At 45.6% G+C, this 22,326-nt stretch overlaps 1 protein-coding gene across 7 annotated transcripts in view; it reads left to right on the top strand.

The window, feature by feature from the left end:
• The window catches only part of CRB2 (crumbs cell polarity complex component 2), a 56,412-nt gene that overhangs the window by 11,949 nt on the left and 22,137 nt on the right, over positions 1 to 22,326 (top strand). For 4 of the 7 annotated variants that reach the window (XM_032131040.1, XM_032131039.1, XM_032131041.1 and 1 more), the window contains exons 1-2: positions 10,825 to 11,205; positions 20,480 to 21,178. In XM_032131040.1, coding sequence (XP_031986931.1) covers positions 10,830 to 11,205; positions 20,480 to 21,178 — 1,075 coding nt within the window. In that variant the 5' untranslated portion in view covers positions 10,825 to 10,829. The other 3 variants (XM_032131044.1, XM_032131043.1, XM_032131042.1) reach the window with 2 other exon arrangements.

Raw genomic sequence — 22,326 nt, 5'->3', positions numbered from 1 at the left:
GCTGCTTCCAGCACCAAGCCATGGGTCTGCTGTGGTACTGCTGTAGCCCTCACCCTGCCACATGCCAGGACCTGCCCTGCTCCATGGTGTGGATCCCCAGCCCATCCTTGGGGGTGTCAGACCCTCTGTCTCTGAGGTTAAGTACCTGTGCTTATCCCAGCCTGTAGTAATTGAGGCATTTTTCTGACAGGTCACTACAGACAGGATTTCACAGCACAAGCATCTCAAGCAGAGGGTCTCACTTTATTCTTTTTTGTGTTTCACACTTTGTTATGACACCTCCATCTGTTTGCTGTTCTGTGCTTGTATCATTGCTGTGAAAAAATAATGCCATCACGTCTTTTCTTCTCTCTAAGACAGAACAGATGACATAAAATTTCCCTCAAAGCTTGCATGATCCAGTGGTTTTGACTCACTGAACAGCTGTTATTCAGGACTTATTCCCTCTCTCCATAGTTTTTCTGACCTTTGACAATCTTGTGACCATCACAACCTGCTGGAATGTGGAAGGACAGAGCTCCCTAGGAGCAGCTTCTCCATTGGCATGAACCAAAGCCTACTGTAACTGCCGGCTGTCTTTAATTGCTTCTTTGGGCTTTTGAGTCAGATGCTAAGTGTAGAAGTCACGCAGTAATTAGGGGTCTGTCTAGCTTCTCCTGGCGCTCTGACTGCTACCTGTTGTCCCATGAATAGCCACTATTCCCAGCCTTTGAACTGGGATGAATTAATCTGCTTCTCTGCTCCTTCATGGTATATTAATTGATACTTGTATTTATGATACCAACATTGTATAATGCAGTAAAAAACTGAAACTGGGAAAATGTGCAATATGACAGGGAAGTGAGAGCTTGCCAATGTGTTTCCATACTTCAGTCCCTACCTCTGCTTTGGGAACACTTGTGCTATAGAGAAACAAGGACTGAGAAAATGCACTTGCAGGTGGAAGGTACAGGATGGAGAAACTGCGAGTGTGAGGAACGTACAGAAAACCCCATTTCTGTATCCATGGGTTTGTAGTGCCATTCTCTGTGTCTCAGTTCTTCAGCAGCAGGGTCTGATCTTAACGATTCTGCACTGATGGAGAATTTGGAGTATTCTGTTTCCCAAAGGGGATCCTTAAAGAGTGTGGTGTGGATTGTGGAAGGTTTTACTTTTCCTGTAGCAGCATGTAATTGTTTTTGAGCTGCCTTTCCCTAAGCAATTGACTTTAGTTGAAGCACTTGCAGTTGCTGGGTTCATATTGCTGCTCATGTCGAGGCAGGTGTTGGGGCAGTTCCTGTGTTTGCAGAGGCAGAGCAGAGGGGGAGGACACTTATGTAGATGGTGCTGCTGAGGAGTTGGGGAGCAGCACTAACCTCCCAACCCCGTGGAAATGCAATTGCAACAGCAGCCCTGGTCCGATACTCATCTGAGTGAGACTGCATGACATTCGTGAAGGTTTGTGGTGAGGGCCAGGCATGTCTGTTGTGTTTAGCACTGGGTAGTCTGCTTCCTTCTCCTCAACACCTCACAAAAAATTGTGAGTTTTTCTTGTCATTATTGGTTTTGTTCCTTATTAACTGTTAGTCTCTGTGCCAGCATACATAATGATTGGGCTCTGTTGTGCTCAACATTGTCTCTGCTGTGGTTTGGTTTTCAGGATATGAGTTTATTTTCTTTCCCATCCAATGGTGGGCCACAACGGGGAGGGGTCATTAAGGCTGAGTCAACAGATCTCTGTGCATCAGCTGACGCTCAGTTGCAGTTGTTACAGCTGCCAGTCCATCCCATAGGCTGCTCCTGAAGCAGGACCTTCTGCAGAGGCACTGCCTTAGGAAAGGACGTGCCATGTTTCCAATCTGTACTACATCAAAAGGAGTACATTGCTCTTGCACTGCTATCAAGCTGCATAATTCAGAGCATTCTCTGAAAAGTGAAATGGTCAGAGCAAACACAATAACAGCTCCATCAAATATTGATAAAATAGGATTATTAATTAGAATAGGGGTGTAGGATTAAAATGTCCCTTGAGTTGCATTCCCCATTTGATGCGAGAGTGTGGTTTTGTGGTCAGAGAGTGGGAAGCTCAGGATAACTGGAATCTTTTCTTGTCTCTTCAATGTGTTTGCTTAATGTCCTTAGTGGTTCAAGGGATATATAACACTATTGACCAGAGTTGCTGGAATTCTGATATGCTCCTATGGTGGCACTGCTGGGAGTGAACTTTACAAGGATCTCTCTGTTAGTGTAGCTTGGTCTGATTTGTAGCTCATAAAAAAGAAAAACCTCTCTGAACAAGCTGATAATTTGCAGTCTTGTTGTCCTGGAGTGTTGTCCTCCTTCAAAGAGCTGCATGTCTTTGTGAGAGGGTGAAAACACTGGATCAGTTCCATGGAGCATATGCCACTGGACCACTGGGCCCTCAGGTGCAGTGGAGGATAGCATTTTGCTTTTGACAGTGTGTGTAGTGCTGAACCAAATAGATATCAAAGCAAAGAGAATGAATTGAATTTCCCAGTTACACAGCCCTTGTGTAAAAAGGAGCTTTCAATGTCTCCCACTTGAAAAAGACACCGCAGGTTAGCTATGAGATTTCCTTTTAGAACAAAGCCCTGATCTGCATCACTAATAACAGCTGAGATCATTAAAATAGAAAGAATTTCCCTTTGAATTTCTTTTGAACAGTATCTGCATTCTCTGTCACTGGTGTTAGCTTTTCTTTTCCCACAGTTCTGGTCCATCAGGACTGTGCAGTAAGAATTTATTTTCCTCTTTAGGTTCTTCCTGGTTCTAATATTCTACCTAGAAGAAGTGTTTTAGACCTGTTATAATTATACAAGTTCTGTAAATTCATTCTTCCATTCTTGTGCACAAATTGTGTATTCTTGGGTCCCTCAGAATGTGTCTGTGCAGCAGCAGTTTAACACCCCTGTGAGCCCCAAGGCTCTTTTAGTGGATAAAACTCTCAAATCTGAAGCATCTCTTTTTTTTCCTCTTCCCCTTCCAAGTGTTTCCCTGCTCTCTCCAGAGCCATTAGATGCTCTGACTATGCACTTCAGGAGATCAATATGCTTTTGGCATTCACAGGCATTATTATTCTGAGACTGTGCGACTGGTGTGTATTCATCCTATTAACATCTGCTCAAAATTCCCAACATCCCAGCACAGCTAACAGAGAATGACCGTGTTGTCCTTGGTCAGGCTCTGTGCAGCAGGCATTGACACCTGGTTTATTGTTGGACAGATTCTATTTCCCCTTTTACTTCGTTGTGACCTTATCTCACCCCTGGAAGCTCCATTTCAGCTGCAGATGGATGAATGAAATGGGAAGCATTTTGTCCACTGCTGCTGGGGCAATTCCTCTGTGCTACTGCCCAAATAAGTTATTTAGTTCCTATATTGTAGGGGCCAGTTCTGACCTAGGAGCGAGATTCCAGCAGCCCTCGAGGATGTGCCTGTAGTGGAAGCACCGTCTCTGCAAAGCAGTAGAAAAGGAAAAGAGTCTGTTGGGCAGATTCAACAAATCACTGTCCTTATGGCTGATGTAACAGAGGATTATGAGCTTTAAAGTCATGGAAGGGGACGAACTGTGGCTTTGACTTCAGTGATAACTCTGTGGATATTGGGTGGTGGGAATACAATGTCAGCTTTCTGGTTGTAACAGATCGTGGCAATAGGGTTAAGTTAGGAGGGGAAAGGAACAAGGAACTGGAGTTAAGTGTGTATCAGTGTGGAAGTTAATAGACAGGAGTGGCATTCACTGTTTTAAACTCCTGTCTGAAGGATGTAACTCTTATGAATGGGAAGAAACTGTTTTAAGGGGAAACACAATGCGTTGACATTCCTGGCTTTCCCCCCTGCATTTTGGTTGCTTTGGATTTCTCACTCCTGCTCTCCCAAAAGTTGGTTGCTATAATAAGAGGTTTGTTCAGATTGTAATGCACACTCTTGAAGATTACTTAGGGTTAACTCTGACTAACAAAATAAAATTAAAAGTAATCATTTGCTCATTCAAGATTTCAGGGAAATGTCTGTATGATTCCTCAAGTTAAAAGGAAATGTTGTAACAGCCCACAAAAGTCTTTTTTAAAGACTTTTTACCTTTCTGAGTGAAAGGAAGGTGTGAAATCTCATAAATACTGGGTACTGGGCACTGATTAATCTCCATTATCTGGCCTGAATCAAAGGACATGCAGAAGCCAAGGGAACCTGTGTTTTAACAAGATTTACAGGAGGCAGAAATGGAATTGAAGAAATCTTCGCTTAGTCTTATATATTACAAGTGACAGTGGTTTCTCATTTTCTCAGAACACACACACACACACTCACACACACACACAAACCTAAATAGATTTTCTTGCCTCTTGGATTCTATTTTCTCCAGCATGCTTGCCATAGTGACCTCCTGGGAAGGGAGACTGGCAGAAATATGCAAAGTGCCCTGGTTCAGAGTCATGCACTTAAAAGGGGTTTGGATCAAATGGAGTTTAAATCTTCAGCCGAAAGTTTTCTTTGAAAAGCGCTGATAGGCCCTCATGACCCTCCAGTGACTTGCTGAAGGTGTGGGTTAGCAGAGCCAAGGAGCCACACATCGACTGGGACCCACTACAGCTGCTCTCTGTGATTCTGGGAAGCTCAGCCATCTGTACTTTGGCTTCCCTTCTGCTCCCAGAGACAGCAAAGGAAATTCTGCTGAAGTCCTGTAACAGAGGGGGAGTTAAAGCCGAGTTGGAAGCAAAAAGGTTCATCATTTGCCCAGAGAGTGTAGCTAGGCTGGCATATGGAGTCACTCCCAAAGCTAATGAGAGTTAAATTGTCAGGTTTGTGACTTCTGTCTCATAAAGCATTCAAGCATAACAAATGGTGCTGACACACTGGCCTTGGCATGGAAAACTTCTTTAAATATACAAGATGCTGCTTCTTACTGGGGTATATATAAAGTTGGCTTATATGCAGTGAAGTTTCTTGGGGATAAAATGGATAGCGTTCCAATAAGCTGTCAATTATGTTTCTTTCCAGAAATGATGCATATAATTGGTGAATGGCAAGGCTGGCTTGGCATTAAATAGTTGACTTAAAGTATTATAAATCTTTGGAGGTTTTCCCCAATAGTTCTTGGGAAGATTCTAGAACCATCCACTTCATTATTTTGTATACAGCCTTGTAAGAAGCCTTATATGTGTCTCATCAGAGAGATGCTTTGGTGTTTATTCTTGGTCTTACTGAAACAGTTGTAAACCGGATGAAGTGGTGCTTCCTGGTGCTTTTACCAGTTCTTAGAAAGTTTCTAGATCCATCCACTTGAATATTTTGTATACAACCTTACCAGAAACCTCAGTTTTTCTTTTTATTTTTTTTCTAAAGCCATTGAGCAGATTTTGTTTCAGACATATTGATGAGCTCCTCTGCACATTCAGCACACCGGTTAGCAGAGCAAGAGATTCAAGCACTTGCGCTGCTGATCAATATCTCCTCTGACAGAAGCCCAGCAGGAGCTCAGTTTGCCTGCTGTTGTGAGACATGAAGTAGAAAATGTGCATAAGCCATGCTGGCTAAGAGGAGTAGAACAGAGCTTCCCTCAGGGCAGAAGGAAGTGCTGAAGCCCTTGTCTCTGGTCCGGTTCTGCAAGTAGAAGCAAACAAGATACTCATTTGGAGACCATGAGAATAAGCTTGAATGCTGTTAACACTTACGTGAAGGTCTGCATTGGTCATTCTTAGAGGTTTGTTAGGCAATCTGACAAATGGCTGGTGATGGAAGCACCGGGATTTAGCATCCCAGCAAAATGGCAGTGTGTGCTGTGGTAATCCCTGCCAGACCCTCTCATCCAAGCGAGAGCACATCCAGCAACTTGTGCACACCCACCTTAGGTAGGGCCCTTACTCTGGGGCATTTGTGAAGTAGAAACAACTGACTCAGGTGGGAGCTTCAATCTGTGAAGTAATAATGCTAATACTGGTGTGCAACATGGCCTAGAAAGGCAGGAGTGTGGCAGCCCAAAATCCTGAAAGCACTGGAGAATATCCCCACCTCTGAGTCAGGAAACTGAATGTGGGACTGTCCCTATACAGTTGTCCCTTGCCTTCAGACTGACAAATCTGTCTTTAGTTACCTGGATTAGATTTGGAGCTAATAGAAGTGTTTAGTGTTCATTAAGGTGCAAATAAATGAAAGTGAGCCCCAGATCTTTGGCATCTTGGAGAACATTATTCATTCTTCAACATTTGGCACATTCATGGTCTGCATCCATTTTACTTCCTGGCACCTACTGTAGTGACAATGTCCAGTTTTCCCAGAGGGCTCATTACTGAGCAGACTCTGTGAAGTCTGTGAGGGAAAGCAGAGATTGCAGCTGGAAGGAAAATGAGGCAGAACTTGCTGATTTTGTGCAGAACTCAAAGGTGTCATTTCCATGGCAGAGATAGATGTCAGACAGGACTTTGAGGCTACACTCATCTTCAGAGCTCACAGCTCACACAGTGCAGCTGGATGTGTTTGTTTTCTAGGTTCAAAATTCCCCGTTCTCCCACTCCCCTTCCCAGAATACAAACTTCAGCATGAGGAGGTTCCTTCAGCCAGGCTGTGCTGCAGGGCAGCCTCCCTCCCTCTGGCTCTGAGTGTTGGCTCCTTTGGTTTTCCCCTGAAGCCCAGCCTGGCTCCACGGCTCTGGCAATGCGGAGCTCTGCAGCGAACCCTGCTAATCCAACCTTTGAAGGCTGCTTTGGGGCTGGGAGCACAGACCTGCCCTCCAGCGGCACCAGAGCCTCCGCTGAGCCCCGCTGGAAGGCGGCTATTTACAAACGTGTTGGATCAGTTTGTGACAAAAGCAGCAGCAAAAAGGCCTCTCAATACTCAACGTGCCTTCAAAACACCCTCAGATCCTGGCAATGTATTGGGCACATCCTTCCTGCTATAACATTTTACTGCAGAAAATCTTGCCTGAGACCCTTTTTACACCATTTTGGCTGCCTCCTGTGAGGTGATCAACATTCTCATCTTTCCATCTGCCAGAGAGGCCCCTTGGAAGGGATTCACCTCCACCAGGCAGCTGTAAGCAGGGAAAGAGGATCAAAGGGCATGAAGCTGACCTGCAGCAGTCCAGCAGGGTCTCACGTAGATCAAAGGGTACATCCATGGTCAGAGCCTGACTTCTGAGACTTCCTCGAGAGATAACTTTGCAGGAGTGTGGCCCTGTCTTTACCACAGCCTTGTCTGTGTGTGTTTGAATGGTTTATCTATTGGAGAGGAAGGCAGAGATGCTGTGCACATGCTGGATATCTTTGTTATGGTCCTTACAATTTGTTCTTTTTTTGGGATGAGGTGTGTCATGAAGGTCTCTGAACAAGCAGCCAATGCTGCAAGGCAGAGAAGGTGATTTTAGACTTCAGGCAAACATGTTCATTCTGCCCTTGTCCTGCTGGACTGCCCCCCTCCTCTTCCTCAGCACTGCAATTTTTTCTGGAATCAGTGATCATACTCCAGGAAAGTGAGACTGTGCCCACCTGTGCCAGTGACCAGACAACAACCGTCCTGCTCTGCCTTGTCAGCCCACTTTTCCCACTGCCATTGCCTTGGACTGACCAGTGTCACAGGCTCAGGACTCTGTCATTTATTAGGCAGCATGATTTTCTTGCCAGAAGTTCTGATTAGCAATGATAGGAAACTAAGTTTATTGTGTCTAAAAATGTGATTAGGATGTCTCAAGACTGGAAATTTTGTGCAATTTTTCCAGGTTTTAATAGCAACTTTAAAGTTTTGGCTCACAGCCCAAACTCTGCCTTGGCTCCACTGTGGGGATGTTGCAACAATGTCTTGCAGCATCCAGGGTGCTGCTGGCACAGTCCTGCAGCAGTTCAGGATGTGTCCAGTTGCTCTGGTTCCCCAGTGCTGCTGTAACATTAATTTCTTTCCAGCTCTCCCATTTTCACATGGGGCCCTTTGGTGACTTCGGCAGTGCAGAAGGGACATCTAGTGGACTGATGGGAGAGTGGGGACAGTGCCTGTTCAGGGCAGCAGGAGAGAGCCAATTTCCACTTAGAGATTGGACTCTGGGGAACCCTTGAGCGTTACAGCACCAAATTGTATTTGAACATTTCAATGTACAGAATTGGCCTGTGAGTCTGGAGGCTTGAAATTCCAAAATGTGAAGTTTTTAAAAATATTCCTGGCACTTTTCAGCTGTGACAGAAAACAGGAGAGTGTATGGAAGCAGTCAGGTTTGGCACAGTTTTTGAGTGGAACCAGAAGGTTTTTTCTTTACTAACTCAACTTCCCAAGCCAGCAGCCACTGTTAGTATGGACTCCTTTGTGTATGGTTATGCCTAATGACCCTTGGAGGAAAAAGTTGGGAAAAAAATCATGACTTTGATGCTGTTGGCTTCCACTGTTCAATTCAGTAAAATAGATTTGTGCCCAGTGGTTCCAGGATTGTGAGGAGGGAAGGTGAGGCTCTGTCCTCTGGGGCAGCTACAGCGTGCACGTGACAGGAGATAGGAATGGCTTTATTTGTGCCACTGATACTTGCCGGCCTGTCACACGTCTCCAGTATCCAATCTGGAGTATTAGGATTATTTTAAGCCCTGTGTGAGCAAAGATTGTGAAACTCGTGCAAGTGTACATTGTTCTTTGAATGAAAAGCAGGCTTTTGCTGAGGTACTTTGGTGCGTGGTTCTCTCTGAACTTTTTGTAGAAAGATGTATAGGATTGTTTTGTGATAAGTGTACAGAAAAGTATAGAATAAGTGGGCAGCAAGGTTCTGCTGAGTACTCCAGACCTACTTTCTCTTTTCCCCCTAATCCAGCTTGCCCACTGCTGCCCCATTTCCATGGCATGCATTTCCGGCTTGCGAAGGTTCCTGCTCTGGGCTGAGAATAGAAGCCTTGCTGTTATGCTGTCCTTAAATCTCTCATAATGAGTGTTACACCAAGGAAAGCAGCTGTGTCCTTTGGCTCTAGTTTTAATACTATATTAAAGAGCAGATTATGGTGACGTTGGACAGCAGTGATGCAGAGGTAGCACAAACCATGACCAGTTTGGGGAAGGCTTTAGCAAGGATGACTAAGGACTCGGAGCTTATGCTTTAGATAACAAATCCACCCAATTGTGCTCCTTTGGAAATGTAGTCAAGCCTAACAAATCAGGGCCTTAAAAGAGTTGCATTAGGTTCCTTTAATTGGACTAAGCTGGTTAATACCCACATTGGCTTTTGTATGCCCAGGGGTCCAGCACAGGAATGGTTTGCTGTTTACGCTGGCAAAATCTCATAAAATTGCAACCATGAACATTGATAGAATCAAATTCTAATATCCTCACAGGTAGACAATGGATTAAGGTATTTTGATTATTATAAGGAAGTTGGATGTTTTCCTCTTCCCTCAGTCTGGCTAGTGTGCCACAAGTCATGGCTCTGTCCAGGGTTTGGGGTGTCACAGGCCACACAGCACAGCAGGAACAGCAGGGCTGCACAAGACCTCAGCCTCTGTGGGACGACCTCCACTTTCTGTGGGGTGGGGGGTTTGTCACACTGCTTCTGTTTTATGAAAGCTGAGCAGGTCCTTCAGGTAGCCCAAGAGCCATAAATTACCGTGGGTCGGTGTGTTTTCCAGGTGTTGTGAGGTGTTGCACTACTCACCTTACAGCAGTGCCTGGCTGAGAATGGTGCTTTGTTGCTGTGTTCATTGAGCAATGATTCATATGTATTTGCTGGGATTTGGAAAAGGTGGACTGTTGGAAGCATAATTCACACAGGTGAGGCAAAAATATTCTGAGTAGAAAGATTCTGCACATGTCAGTATTTGGTTACATCCCCTGACAGCAAAACAAGAGTCTAAGGAGATAGAAATGAGTTCCAGATGGTTGTGGTAACTGGCAAGAAACTAATACTGAGGCTGATCTTGAGAAAACAGACTGAGGACACCAGAGATGAAGGAGGGGGCAGGGTGGTCCAGATAAGGTTGATAACACATGATACATCATCTTTGGAGCATTCCAAGGCAGGACAGTGAGATGAACCATTTGTTCCTGACCTGCAGAGTCTGGGTGGCTCTTGCTCTTGCTGTGTCTGTTCTGCTTCTGCACTGAAGGTAAAACCCCTGCAGTAGCTATCCCATTTCCATGCACATATCCCACCCTGCAAGGATATAGCCCTGCAAGGATGCTGGGATAATACAGATTACTCACTGTAGGATTGCTCCTGTTTTTGTCATGTGCAGCCTAGGTCTGTCCGCACTAATTCCTTGCTATCTTGCATATTTCTTGTTTAAACTAGGAATTTGTCTGGCATCTTACCTGTAGTTCTATTTTTAGTTGTTAGTGAAGGGTGAGGCAATGTACTTAATTCTCATTACAGTCAGTTTAATCCAATTGTGATGTGGATTTAGAGGGACTTAGTAGGTCTCAGCTGAGTGTGGGCTGTCTTTTTCCAGTTACTGTCATTAAACAATGCACACTGATAACTTTTTCCACTCGTAAAACTGAACCCATGTGTCTAAAAGGTGGTGTGATTTGGTGCCCGTGTTTTGCAGACACCTCTGTTGATCTCTGTAACTGTTCCTCTATTGGGAAGAGGGTTCCTTTACATTTTGTGAGTTCACCTGTCCTGTGGGATCACCCACCCCATGAGAGACAGCAGTAAAGACTAATGTGGACTAACTCTGGGATTAACAGAGTGCTTTTGTCTTATTTCTCTTTGAACAAAGCAGCCTCACTCAGAAAACTGTGTTCGATCCTCCTGTGGAATTTATAAATATGAGCTGACGGAGAACCCTGCATCCTCCAAACAGCCTCGGTCCCGAACCAGTTCTGAGCCCTGTCACAGCTATGGGGGACTCACCAGGTGCGTTTTCAGCGTTATGGAGGGGCAGAGGGAGCACCCCCGGCCCCGCTGCCCGCCAGCCCCGTGCCGCGGTGCAGCCGGCTCAGTCCGCTCCGCGCGATCCAGGCGGGTTTTGCCGGCGCTCCCGGCGCGGGGCAGCGCGGGCTGCGGGGCTCTGTCCGCGGGCTCAGTGCTGCTGCGGCCCGGCCGAGCACGGGGCGAGCGCCCGGCCTGGGGAGAGCCCGCCCCGCACCGTGATGTGGCCACAGGAGGGGCTTGCTGGGCTCCAGCTCCTGTCTCTCCCCGGAGGGGTTTAGAACCAGCCACTCTTACACTTGTCATGGAATTAAAGAAAACTACCTCCAGGCCGTACAATGCTGCTCTCCTGCTGCCACTTTTCCTCTTGTTTTGGGGTAAGTTTTTGTCTTCTGTGCCTGATTCTTACCCACCTACTATGCAGTAACTTTGGATCAAATCTGTGACCTGCCCTTATATTGAACAAATTGTCATTTTACAGTTAGATTTGTAGCCTGAAAACTTTAGTCTGGAAGATAAACACGCATTTCATTCTAGATATGTTTTTCCTTCTATGTCTCTTTTCACCTTTCTCCCTGTGCACATGTATGTATGCATTTATTCACAGGAACTAAAAGTAATTAGGTATTTGTGTAACTAAGTATTCAGCTATTATAGTAACCATTTTCTCCATTGGAAAAGTCTGAATATTTTGGTTGTGCCCATACAGAAGAAACGCAGACCTTTGTTTCCATCCTATATGCTTTAGAAATACATCTGGGCACAAGAGGATTGTACCCAGGAGAGTGTAGTGCCAGATATGTCTGGTACAAAATGTGGAGGGAGATCACAGGACAGGAGTGTCTCCATCTAGAAATTTTGAAGAAAGCAGATCCATCCTCAAAGTGCAAGAAGCAATGAGGTAACAAAAGAGTCTATCACACTGGTGGGGGGGTTATTTTGTTTTGGTTTTTTTTCCACACTTAAAACTTACTTTATAGCCAAAGAATACACTTGAGCGTACTGGGATTCTCCAAGTTCCCAAGACCATGTCTTGGGGTTCCACTGACACCCTTTCCATTTTCCAATATCTTATGTTCCCTGAAAAGAAGGTATCTCTGTTTTCTGTTTCTTCTGGAATAGGTGCCTAGAGATCTGCTGGGCCTAGACATCTGTTTTAGTCATCTAGGGATTATAAGGTCATGTCAGGAACACGTCCAGCCTTTTACTGGAAAGTATGAATGAGGTTGAACTGGTCTCCTTGTCCTGTCCTCGGTAATGCCAGGCCAGTTACCTATAGGTACCAGTCAGGTTTGGTTTCCACTGAGCAAGTACAGGGATGATCCACAACATGAAGAATTGGATGTAAAATGTGGAGAACACTGACAAAATACAGTCAGAGCCTTTTCTCTGCTCGTGTGTGCTGAACATGGCACTTGGCATTTTGTGCATTAGTAGGTGATGTTTATGTAATTTTTGAGATTTGGAGAAAGTTTTCAGCTTTTCCTTTGATTCCCCAACAGTCTATTTTTACTTCTGAAGCCTCCCAAGATTTCCTTTGCTCTGGTCACCTCAGACCATGAATGTGAAAGTCAAAATATGTTGTGATTTTTGTCTGATATTTTTTTTCTTTCTCTTCTTTGTACCAGCTTCTTTGTCTGGTGTGTTTGCTCTAAGTGTCTGGAATTCCTCTGGCCACAGGGAAGCAGCAGGACTGTCTTTTGTATCTAGTAACCATAGCTACTGGTTTGGAGTGTGAAGCAATTATGGTGGCTTTGTGTTGGGCAGAGGCAAGGCCGGTTGCATGGACAGATCGCCCGCGTGTGGCTGCCAGGGCCGGGCTGTGCTTCGGGGGTTTGTGCTCTCCTACCACTGCACTCGTGGCTTTTCACTCCTCTCTGGAACATTGATTTACTGAGAACGTGGTGTTCTTTTGAGTGCAGGTGGATGACTCTTCTAGCTGGAGCCAGCAGAGCTCAAGGGAAGCGCTGATTTTCATAGGCTTTCCACCTACTCCTATTTTGCAAGGGGAATTCTGCCAGACTTTAGCTGGAGTGAATGGTGCTATTTAGGTAGCACTTGTAGGTTTTTAATGCCATAAAGAAATGTCTTTTCTTGCCCTTATGAACCATATAACCTCTTTTATTTCTAATTGACTGAGTCTAAATGTCACTGAAGCGGTGAGTACCTGAGTTACTTGTTCACAGTTTTTTTGGAAATTCTGAATATGCAGTTGCCTGGTGCAATCTGTACCCATCAGCATCCTGCAGCCAGATCCTCACTATCTCCAGTTGTTTAAAAGAAACCTCAGAGGGGCAGCAGTGCAGGCTCTGCCTGTGACTCCTCTTTTACTGCTGCTGCCTGTGTAATGGGAACACAATAGCTCCCAGCTAATTCCTTGTCTTTAAAGGAGATTCTGGAGGGCAGAAGGAGTGTCTTCTCATTTCTGTTCCCACAATTCCAGCCGTCAGCAGGCACAGGAATTCACATACCTTTGGCCTGAAAGATGCTTTGGACGCCTGCTGAGAGCATGTGCAAGACAAACCTGTTTTGCTATCAGCTCTCATGCCAGCTCTTGAGATTAGCTTGGACACAGGGACAGTTTAGGGTTTATTCAAAACCGGGGAACAAATAAAACCAATCTTTCCAGCTGTTTTGTTCATTGTCAGTATATTTAAATAAGAATTGGAAATTAAAGCCTGTGACTCACTCTGATGAACTGAATACACAGGAAAGTCCCTGTCCCAGTGTTTGATCTGTGGAAATGGCTGAGAGATCAAGAGAATGTGTGAAACATGAAGGTCAGCTTGGAGGAGTGTTTATTAAGGGAAAATACTGTGGTGTCCTGAGGACGAAAGATCAAAGAGTTACTGTGGCAATATATTCAATGCTGTCATAAACCAAGGATTCATAGCTCTTGTCTTCCTCCCAGCTCTAGAAGCATGATAATAGGAGTTACACCTTCAAATCTGCAGTAAACAGTGAACAGATAATGAACACAAGCTAGCTGGCTTCTTGTTCCGTGGTAAGAATGAGTTCAATTCCCTGAAGTGGTATTTCTGACTAATGCTGTTAATGCCTTGGGCCATGGCGTTGGCACTGCTGGGCCCCGTGGATCGGTGCCCACTGTTTGGCACCTTTTAGCAATTCACTGGGCAAGCTGGGGGGGAGAGAGCCAGGAATCGCCATCCTCCTTCTTTGACGGGGTAAATATTCTGCGTATTTCACAAGAAGAACCTGAGGCATGCTTTTTGTGCCTGAATGAATGAAAGTCTCAGTCTAGGCCTTTGTAAATTCTATATAAATATTTTACACCATTGGGCTGTGTACATGTATCTGGCATGAAAAACTCTGGCACACCAAGAACTTAATGTACAAACGTGGTGTGGAATTTGTTGGTCTCCAGTAACAAAAGGAAACAATGTCAGAAGCAGTCTGGGAAGTGGTGGACACGCAATAATCTGGGTAAAACTGTAATCTGGCCTATGTGCAGGGACATCAGATGTCTTAAAGTTTGTATCCAAGGTGGTATTTGGCTGAGACACCAGGCTTGTGTGTTTAACCTACCAGAACTCTGCAAGAGACATCAAAGCCATGAATAGTAAGGCTCTTTTTAAAACTGACTTTTCCAAAAGACACTCTTGGCATTGCTGGGATCCCTGGCATCTTGTCAGGCCCTTTATTCAGTATTGTCTTAAGAAGTCCTGCCTGCTGATTGCCAACACTTCTTTTGGATTAGCTAATCTTTTTTTTCAGGTTTGGGTTTTTTTGGTCATAGTGCCATGTCTTGCTTCACATAAATTGTCAGATCTGATAAACTGATAACCTGAGACAGTAATGATAATGTTTAGCTTCAACCAGCAGATATATCTCAGAGTTCTTTCTCCCTTTTAAAAAAATGGGGAGGAAGAACTTGACTCTGGGCCCCAGAGTTATCAAGGTGCACCAGCAGAGCTGGGCATTGGGAAGCTGCTGCAGCCCAGGGGCTTCATAATTGCAATCCAACATTGGTGTTTTGGAGGATTTCCCATTCCCACATCCCCTTTTCTGAGGCTAAATAGAAAAGCCTGCTGTTAAAGCAGCTGTCACAAAGTGCCATTACTGTGCTAAACAGGACAGGGAATACAGGTTATGAAATATTTTAGGCTAGGTGAATTATCACTGCCAGTTATTAGCATGTCATGAGCTCGTCAGCAGTCTCAGAGAGTTTCAGGCCTTGTTTTCTGGTGCTGGTGTTACTCAGAGCAGATGCTTAGCTCAGGTCTGGATAGAAAGGGTTTAATCTCTGTGTGTCAGGAAGGAAATGGGGCTTGTAAAGCCCTAGGGATGTGTGAAGCCACCTGAAGAGGCCTTGTACCCTCCCTGAACAGGTACATAGAAGGTGCTTCCTGAAGAAGAATTTGGTTTTATCCTGCCATTCCCTCCCATAGCTGTCATTCCAAAGTGAGCAGGGGTGGGGAAGAGAGAGGGTGAATATGAAAGCCCCTTTTCAAGCCTGTCCATTTCCCTTTCTGGTTGTGTGGATCCTGGGAACAGGCCAATGCGTGTCCCCTTTCACTAATCCTTTACACTGACCAGGATAGGGAAAGATCAGCAGAGGTCAGCAGGGATTTACTAATATAAGCACATGCCTTCCTGTTGTCATGGAGACCTAACTCTCCATTCCTTTATTCAGAGTTTATTTACTAGTTGGGTTGCTCTGAATCCCTTCTGGTGGAAGGGTTCCCTTTCTACCCTTGGCCTCAGGATCTTCCTTCAGTGGGAGGTGTGCTGGGATGAGCAGCAGGAGCACAGCCTGACTGGTGAGAGTTGCCCCAGGCTGGGGTTTGACCAGTGGTTTGGGAACTTGGAGATCCCTCAAGCTCCATTATTGTTGTGGTGCAGCTGGGACCTGTGGTGCTCTGGGAATCCTGTTGTTCTCACCTCTTAGTTGTAAATTGGATTTTTTTCAGTTGTTGTAGTGGGGAGGGCAGGTGAAAAATATCTGTAGGAAGCTTCTTTCTACTCAAGGTGGATCTGGCTTGTCCAAGCTGACATTCGGTTTTTGCTAGGCCAGGAAATAATATTAAGGCAGCCTGACTCTTCTGGGAGCTGTGTCTGTGATTATGAGCATTTTGCAGGGGTTATGCACAGGTGATGGTACATTTTCATTTTTCACCCGGTGCAGGGCATGTGCATGAACAGGTATTCAGGGATGGGGATTTCCAGTAGGTACCACTGCCTCTGCTTGGATTTTTTTTTTCTGTCCTTCAGTACAAAGGAAACTGTGAGCTGATAACCCCAATGCTGCCTCTTCCCTGCTGGAATTTTAAGTGATCATTAAGACACCTTTAGGGTAGTTATCAGTGCAGCACTGAGCATCTTCCACAAGGTCAGGTGTGTCCTCAGACTGACAACATCCATCCTCTGTCAGAGTTACCCAAGATTTTGAAAAACAAACTTGTGAAAAGGAAACCCCCAAAATAGAAGCCAGTGAGTGATGCTAAAGCAGCTTCTCCAATCAGAGAAGTAATTGCCTAACTTCTCATTAATTTCCGATTTTTTTGTGGTCAAAAAACTCGCTGTTGCAACTTCTACAAGATCACACAGTATAGGTATAAAGTATAAGATTATTAAAGTCAATGATTAAAACAGAGCCTGGTAATGCAGCTTGTTTGCCTTAAAGTGTTACAAAAAGTTACAAACCTCATTGTTTGAGGAAAATCTTTGTCAGCTACCTTTAAAGTGTAAAACCAGCCCTGTCCTCACAGAGCTCAATGAATGCTTTATATGGGACTCTGGTAGCCTTTGAAGTTCCTCCTAATCCACCCCTAAATGCCTGGAACTGTTCTTCAAAGGAGCTGTGGTCTCCTCCAGTTTCAATGCAGAGTCGGCTTGCAGGATGGTATGACTGTAATACACTTTTAATGCTTTTTTCCCTTACAAACATCACTAATTCATATTTTTCTTGTGAAACATGAAGGAAAACTCCTGAATATCATTGTTAATCCAGCAACAACTACTTTGGTGAAAAACTATAAACTCTTGTCATTCAGTGATTTCCTTGACCTGATTTTCACTGTGTTCATGAAACAGCATAGTCTGAACGACATGTTTTCATGGTTCTTATATTGTGCAGCAGGAAAAGCTAATTTATTCATTTTTCTTATTAGTGTTTGGTGCATATTCATGTGCTATGCACATTCATACAATAATTTATTCCAAAACTGAGAGCAATAACTCTATGCCCTAGGACTGATGGTTGAAAAGAACAAAATAAGAACAAAAAACATCAGATGTGCTCTTTGTCAAGCCAGAAGTTCAGCACTGCCATGGAAGGAGTATTAGGGTTAGAATACATTCACACAGGGGCATGTTTTGTCCTTGGGAAATATTCCATATTGGTACAGGTGTGCTGGATACAGGGGAGTGTGTGGTACAATTTGGGGTCGGTGCTGTTAATGTGCCTGAAGCCTCCACTGAGTCAATCAAACACATGGGGGATTTTCTGCCAGCTGCAGTTCACAGAATAAGTTGCAGTTATTTAGGTAAGTTTCATTTCTTGTGATTTACACTGCAGTGTTCTCAGCCTGCTCCATGCACGCCCTGTGAGCACTGCTGTGTTACTCCAGGTTATCTGTTCCAGAAAAGGAACATTTTCCTCCAAAATGAGGTCCTGCTGAAGTACATATATTAACAAGTGCTATTGTTCATGGTCACGGTGAGTTTTGAGCAGACTGGAGTTCTCCCTGTTCCTTCACTGCTTTCTCTGGTAAGACAAGAAGGCCTCTGCACTTACTAGTGAAGCTTTGTGTTGTCTGCAGTTGAACCCCGTTGGGTCTGTGGTGTGTGATTATGGGGCCATATATTTGTCACACACCTCTCTGTGAGGGACAGGCAGTAGTGACTCATACAGATCATTGAGCATGGCAGCCGTATGATGGACCAAACCAGAGAAGGTACAAAAAGGTGTGTCTGTTGTGAAAGAACTTTGGGAAAGGCAGGAAATAGCAAAGAGCTTTGATGTTTAGCTTTATTTGCAAAAAGCATTTTGCCTGTGTTCTTCTCATGGAAGCAGAAAGCCATGCATGAGCCTTGGCAGTGACTCAGCCTGGCTATGCCAGCAGTGCCTGGGGATTCTGTGGAAATGGGAATTTCTTTGCAGATGGAGTGTGCTGCAGCTCCTTCCCAACATGCACCAGAGTCGGGCTCCTTTTTTATCCCAAACTGTGCTCCTGGCCTGTGGAAAGTGCAGGCTGGGGCCGCTTACTCATTAAGCCTACAAAGGCTCGTATCTCCTGCCTAGTAAAGCTCTTTTGCGAAAAGTTTCCTGGGCTTCCACTCTAATTGCCACAGAGATTCCAGGCACATTCCGTCATCCTTGTTTTCTGCCTGACTGGCAATCTGAGAATAAAAGGGTTGATGGCAGAATAATGGGATTGCTGGACAGTGCAGGGCTCAGCAGCTCTCCCCAGTATCACATGAGAGAGGAAGGGAGGGGTGGGCCATGGAGATGATGCTGGGAAGAAAAAGGGCTGCCTAAATCACTGAGCACCCTCCCTCCCCCAGCAGCATGGCCTCTTAAAAGAAGACTTAGAAACACTACAGTCTTTGGTGGGAGGAATTTGGGGGAGGTCAGGGCAGGGGCAGGCTTTTGTAAACCAAAGTCTCCTATAAATCCCTTTCAGGCCCTGAAGTCGGTGCCTCCACCTTCAGGTACAAAGAGACTGAGGAGCTGATGAGGCAGAGTTGATAGAGCACCACTGACACAGATTAACTACTGGGGGTGTATAAAGTGCACCAGAGCAAGGCAAACGTGACCAAAATTGGGCTGGGATAATGCTGGCACCAGTGAGAGAATGTGGAAGGTCAGTTGGGGAGCAATGATGTGGTGTGTGATCCTGGCAAGTCCTTAGCATGGAGCATGGCAGGGTAAAGCAACATTCCCCATGGAGCAGGGAGGGCTGGGGGAGCTGTGGGGATTTGGGATCCTGTCCTCTCCACCTGCAGCTTTGTGGGGTTTCCAGACTGAGGCCTGTCACTTCCTGGGCCACAGCTACTTAGTGAGAGCAGCAGAAAGGGTGAAGAGCTGCTTACCCAAAGGCTTCGAGTGATGGCTTGACTTCCAACACCAGGGAAGTCTGGATTGTCTCACCAGTAGCAATTTCTCAGATACCATTTGCTCTTTCATGAGCTTTATCTCTGCTTTGAGACCATTTTTCATAGACCTTTTCCAAACATCTGCTATATAGTTGTTTGCAGAGTTACTTCCAAGTTTGGATGTTTCATAACACTTATGCAGGAATCAGGCTGGGATATCTCTACCACACAGCTTCCCTCTTATTTATCCTGGAACTGAGCAGAATGAAAAGCTCTGATCTCCGAAGGCCACAGTGGGATGAGGTGCTAATGACTGCTGCCTTTTTGGAAGGCGAAGCTCTCTGTTTGCACTGCCTTTGTCCCTTTATTCTATTTTTGGTTGGTTTATGTCTTTTGGAAAGTGCTTAATTGTGGCATTGAATCCAGGACATATATCCTAATTCTAACATAAAGGCCACTATCTCCTGTGCCCTGGGCTGTCCTGCCCTTTGGCCAATCTGCTCCTTGTTTCACAAAGTAAATTTAAAATTTCTTTTGGAAAATAAATGAGGATTCCTCCTATTATTCCGTTCTGCTCAATTTTGAAGTATCTACGTTGAATACTTTTTTTTTTTTCCTATCGTGTATCCTACATAATCTCTTTTATATGAACTAAATTTGCAGTTCAGTGGGCACGTCCTATCACATTTCCGGATGGTGGAGTTGCTTAATGGGGCAAGAGCCTTTTAAACACTGCCTTTGTGGGCACAGCAAGGCATTGTGGCTCAGTGTGAATTAACTGATCACATCCAAATGCTCCCAGATTTAGGGGAATCTGGTCTCAACATTAGTTTCTGGTATCTGGTTGTTAGACTGCTGTTTTGGCTCAGCAGGTACTGGGTGTTTGGATCTAAAATGCCATCAGCACGGTGATCTCAGCAGTCTCTGCTTTTCCTTGCTAAAAATGTCCTGCTGTGTAAATTTACCTGTCTAACATGGGGAGAGGGTGAGGGTCAGTGGTTATCAACCTGAGCTGCCTAATGTAATCAGAGACTCTGTGAAATGTGCCCATTTGTAGTTTGCCTTGGGTTATTTATGGGAGCATCTTCAAATCACTTCTGGATTAGCTGAGAAAAAACTTCATCCCCAGAAGAAGCGGCTGGGACATACAGAGCCACAGCCAGCACCTGAACTCACCCTGCCTCTCTGGATTTCCAGGCACAAATGCTGTGCCCTGCCAGTGAAAGGGGTCATGGAATTTTACACGAAGTTAATCTTGTGAATGGATTTAAGGTTATATGTGTCACTGCTCTCAAAGTGACTCATGGATGAATAAGCACAAGTAGAATAGTTGGTTCATGAGTGTCTCCTAAAAAAGCAGGTACCTGGTTACCCAAACTGGCAAGAGATTCCTGATTGCCACCAAGTGAAGGGCTGTTGTCTTCTTTATAGTAAATGTTTGATTCTCCAATGTCTTTCTCATCTCCTGGCTAGAACAGCCCTTTGGAGTGTGGAATTTAGGTGGGCAGTCTCTGAGTTGTGTATGGGGATTGGCAGAACTTTTTTCTTTAGAGCTACAAATGCTGACTAACAAAAAGTCTCTTTTCTCAACAGGAACTTCATACTCTGAAAGTGACAGTGGCTGTTCCTCATCCCCATGTGAGAATGGGGGGAGCTGTAAGGATTTGGAAGTGGGTTACCAGTGCACCTGCCCCGTGGAGCCTGTAGCCTACATGGGCACAAACTGTGAACTCCTCTATGATGCTTGCATTAAACATGACTGTCCTGCCCACATGACCTGCACCCGGACTCCAGGACTCCTGGAATATGAATGTGTGTGTATGCCTGGCTCCGCAGGTGCTGACTGTGACAGTGTTGATGAGTGTGAGAGCAGCCCTTGCACAGACCCTCGATTTGAATGTGTGGATAGCACAATGGGATACACCTGTAGATGCCAGCCGGGCCCCAATGGAGAAGGCTGCCAGACAGAAAGCTCCGTGTGCTCCAGCCGCCCCTGCCTGAACAACGGCACGTGTGTGGAAGCTCCGGGCGGGTACCGCTGCCTCTGCCAGCCCGGCTTCAGCGGGGCCGCGTGCGGGGACGACATCGACGAGTGCGCGTCAGGGCCGTGCCGGAACGGGGCCATCTGCAGGGACAGGGCGGGCGAGTACAGCTGCTTCTGCGTGCCCGGCTTCCAGGGCTCCAACTGCGAGATCGACATCGACGAGTGCGCGTCCCGGCCCTGTCGCAACCACGGCACCTGCCTCAACCACATGGACCACTACGAGTGCCGCTGCGCGCCCGGATACACAGGTACCGCCGGGCTGCTCTGCCTCCTCGGGGCGTCCTGGGAACAGGAGCTGCCTCACTGCCCCGCTGAGCCTCTGTGTTCCCGCAGTGTCTGGGGCTGTGTGTGAGTAATGGTAGGGCTGCTTGCAGCGGCTTCCAGGCAGTGCTTGAGGCCTTGAATTCCATGGATGGTGGGGGTGTTGAGAGACAGGGACCCCAGAGTGGACTGCCTGAGACTGAAGTACTAGATACAGAGTAGCTGTGATTAAATTAAGGAAGATACACGTAAAAAGATATTTATCATCAGGAAATGGATACTTAGGGTTTCCAGGTATAACTTGCTCTGCCGACCTGGCCTCTAGTTCTTTGTCCTGTCCAGCAGGATTTTTCCAAGGGAAGTACTTGTCTTTTGGAAAAAAGTGTCTTTTAGTTGGAGATTTCCAATTCTTTCATGCCTGGCAAATGTTTATTTGGCACGTGATTTAAGTGTTTCTCTTTTGTGCATCTGTGCTAATGGTGACTCAGAGAGGAATCCACACCTGTGAGTTATCTGTGAGGGAGGCAGTGGGGGACTCTCCTTCCCCCAGCCCTGCTTATCGGAGTGGAATGGGGTGGAATGTGTCCATGTCTGCCTGGTACCACCTCGCACATGAACTTTCTCAGCCTTCCTCCTGTTCACAGACTGAAGTGTTTAAGGAGTTGGGTTGCTGTGAAGGAATGCTGCTGATTACCAGTGGAATGAGAAGAAGTTACAGCATCAGGAATGCACGATGCTGACTCACTCTCTGATAAAAATGAAGAGAGATGAAGGAGAAACAAGGCAGAATTTTTATGTGGGCCCTAAGGTTATTTGGGATTTTGAGTATCAAGCATAATTCTATCTTAGCAAATCAGTTTCTTTCCTTTATCTTTATGCTGAATCCTCAATTCAGGATTGTGGGATTCCCTGCCAAAGGAGCAGTAAAGTGACCGAGGCAGCTGGAGGTGTTTGTTTTGCTTCATGTTATTCTGATGTCAAACATGAGGCTTAGCCTTGTGATTTAGTTCTTCATCCAGAGGTTCGAGCACCATTGGCTGGCAAGGCCAGGTTGCTTCCTGGTGCTTGCAGCTGGAATTTGGGTGAAGGACATTTTGTGTGGGTATTGAGGGGTTTGAACCAGATTAGGGGGCCC

The sequence above is a fragment of the Corvus moneduloides genome, chromosome 21 (genome assembly GCF_009650955.1).
Source record: "Corvus moneduloides isolate bCorMon1 chromosome 21, bCorMon1.pri, whole genome shotgun sequence".
Lineage (NCBI taxonomy): Eukaryota > Metazoa > Chordata > Aves > Passeriformes > Corvidae > Corvus > Corvus moneduloides.
Note: the sequence above shows the minus strand (reverse complement) of the source record. Positions and strands in the feature narration are given on the sequence as shown.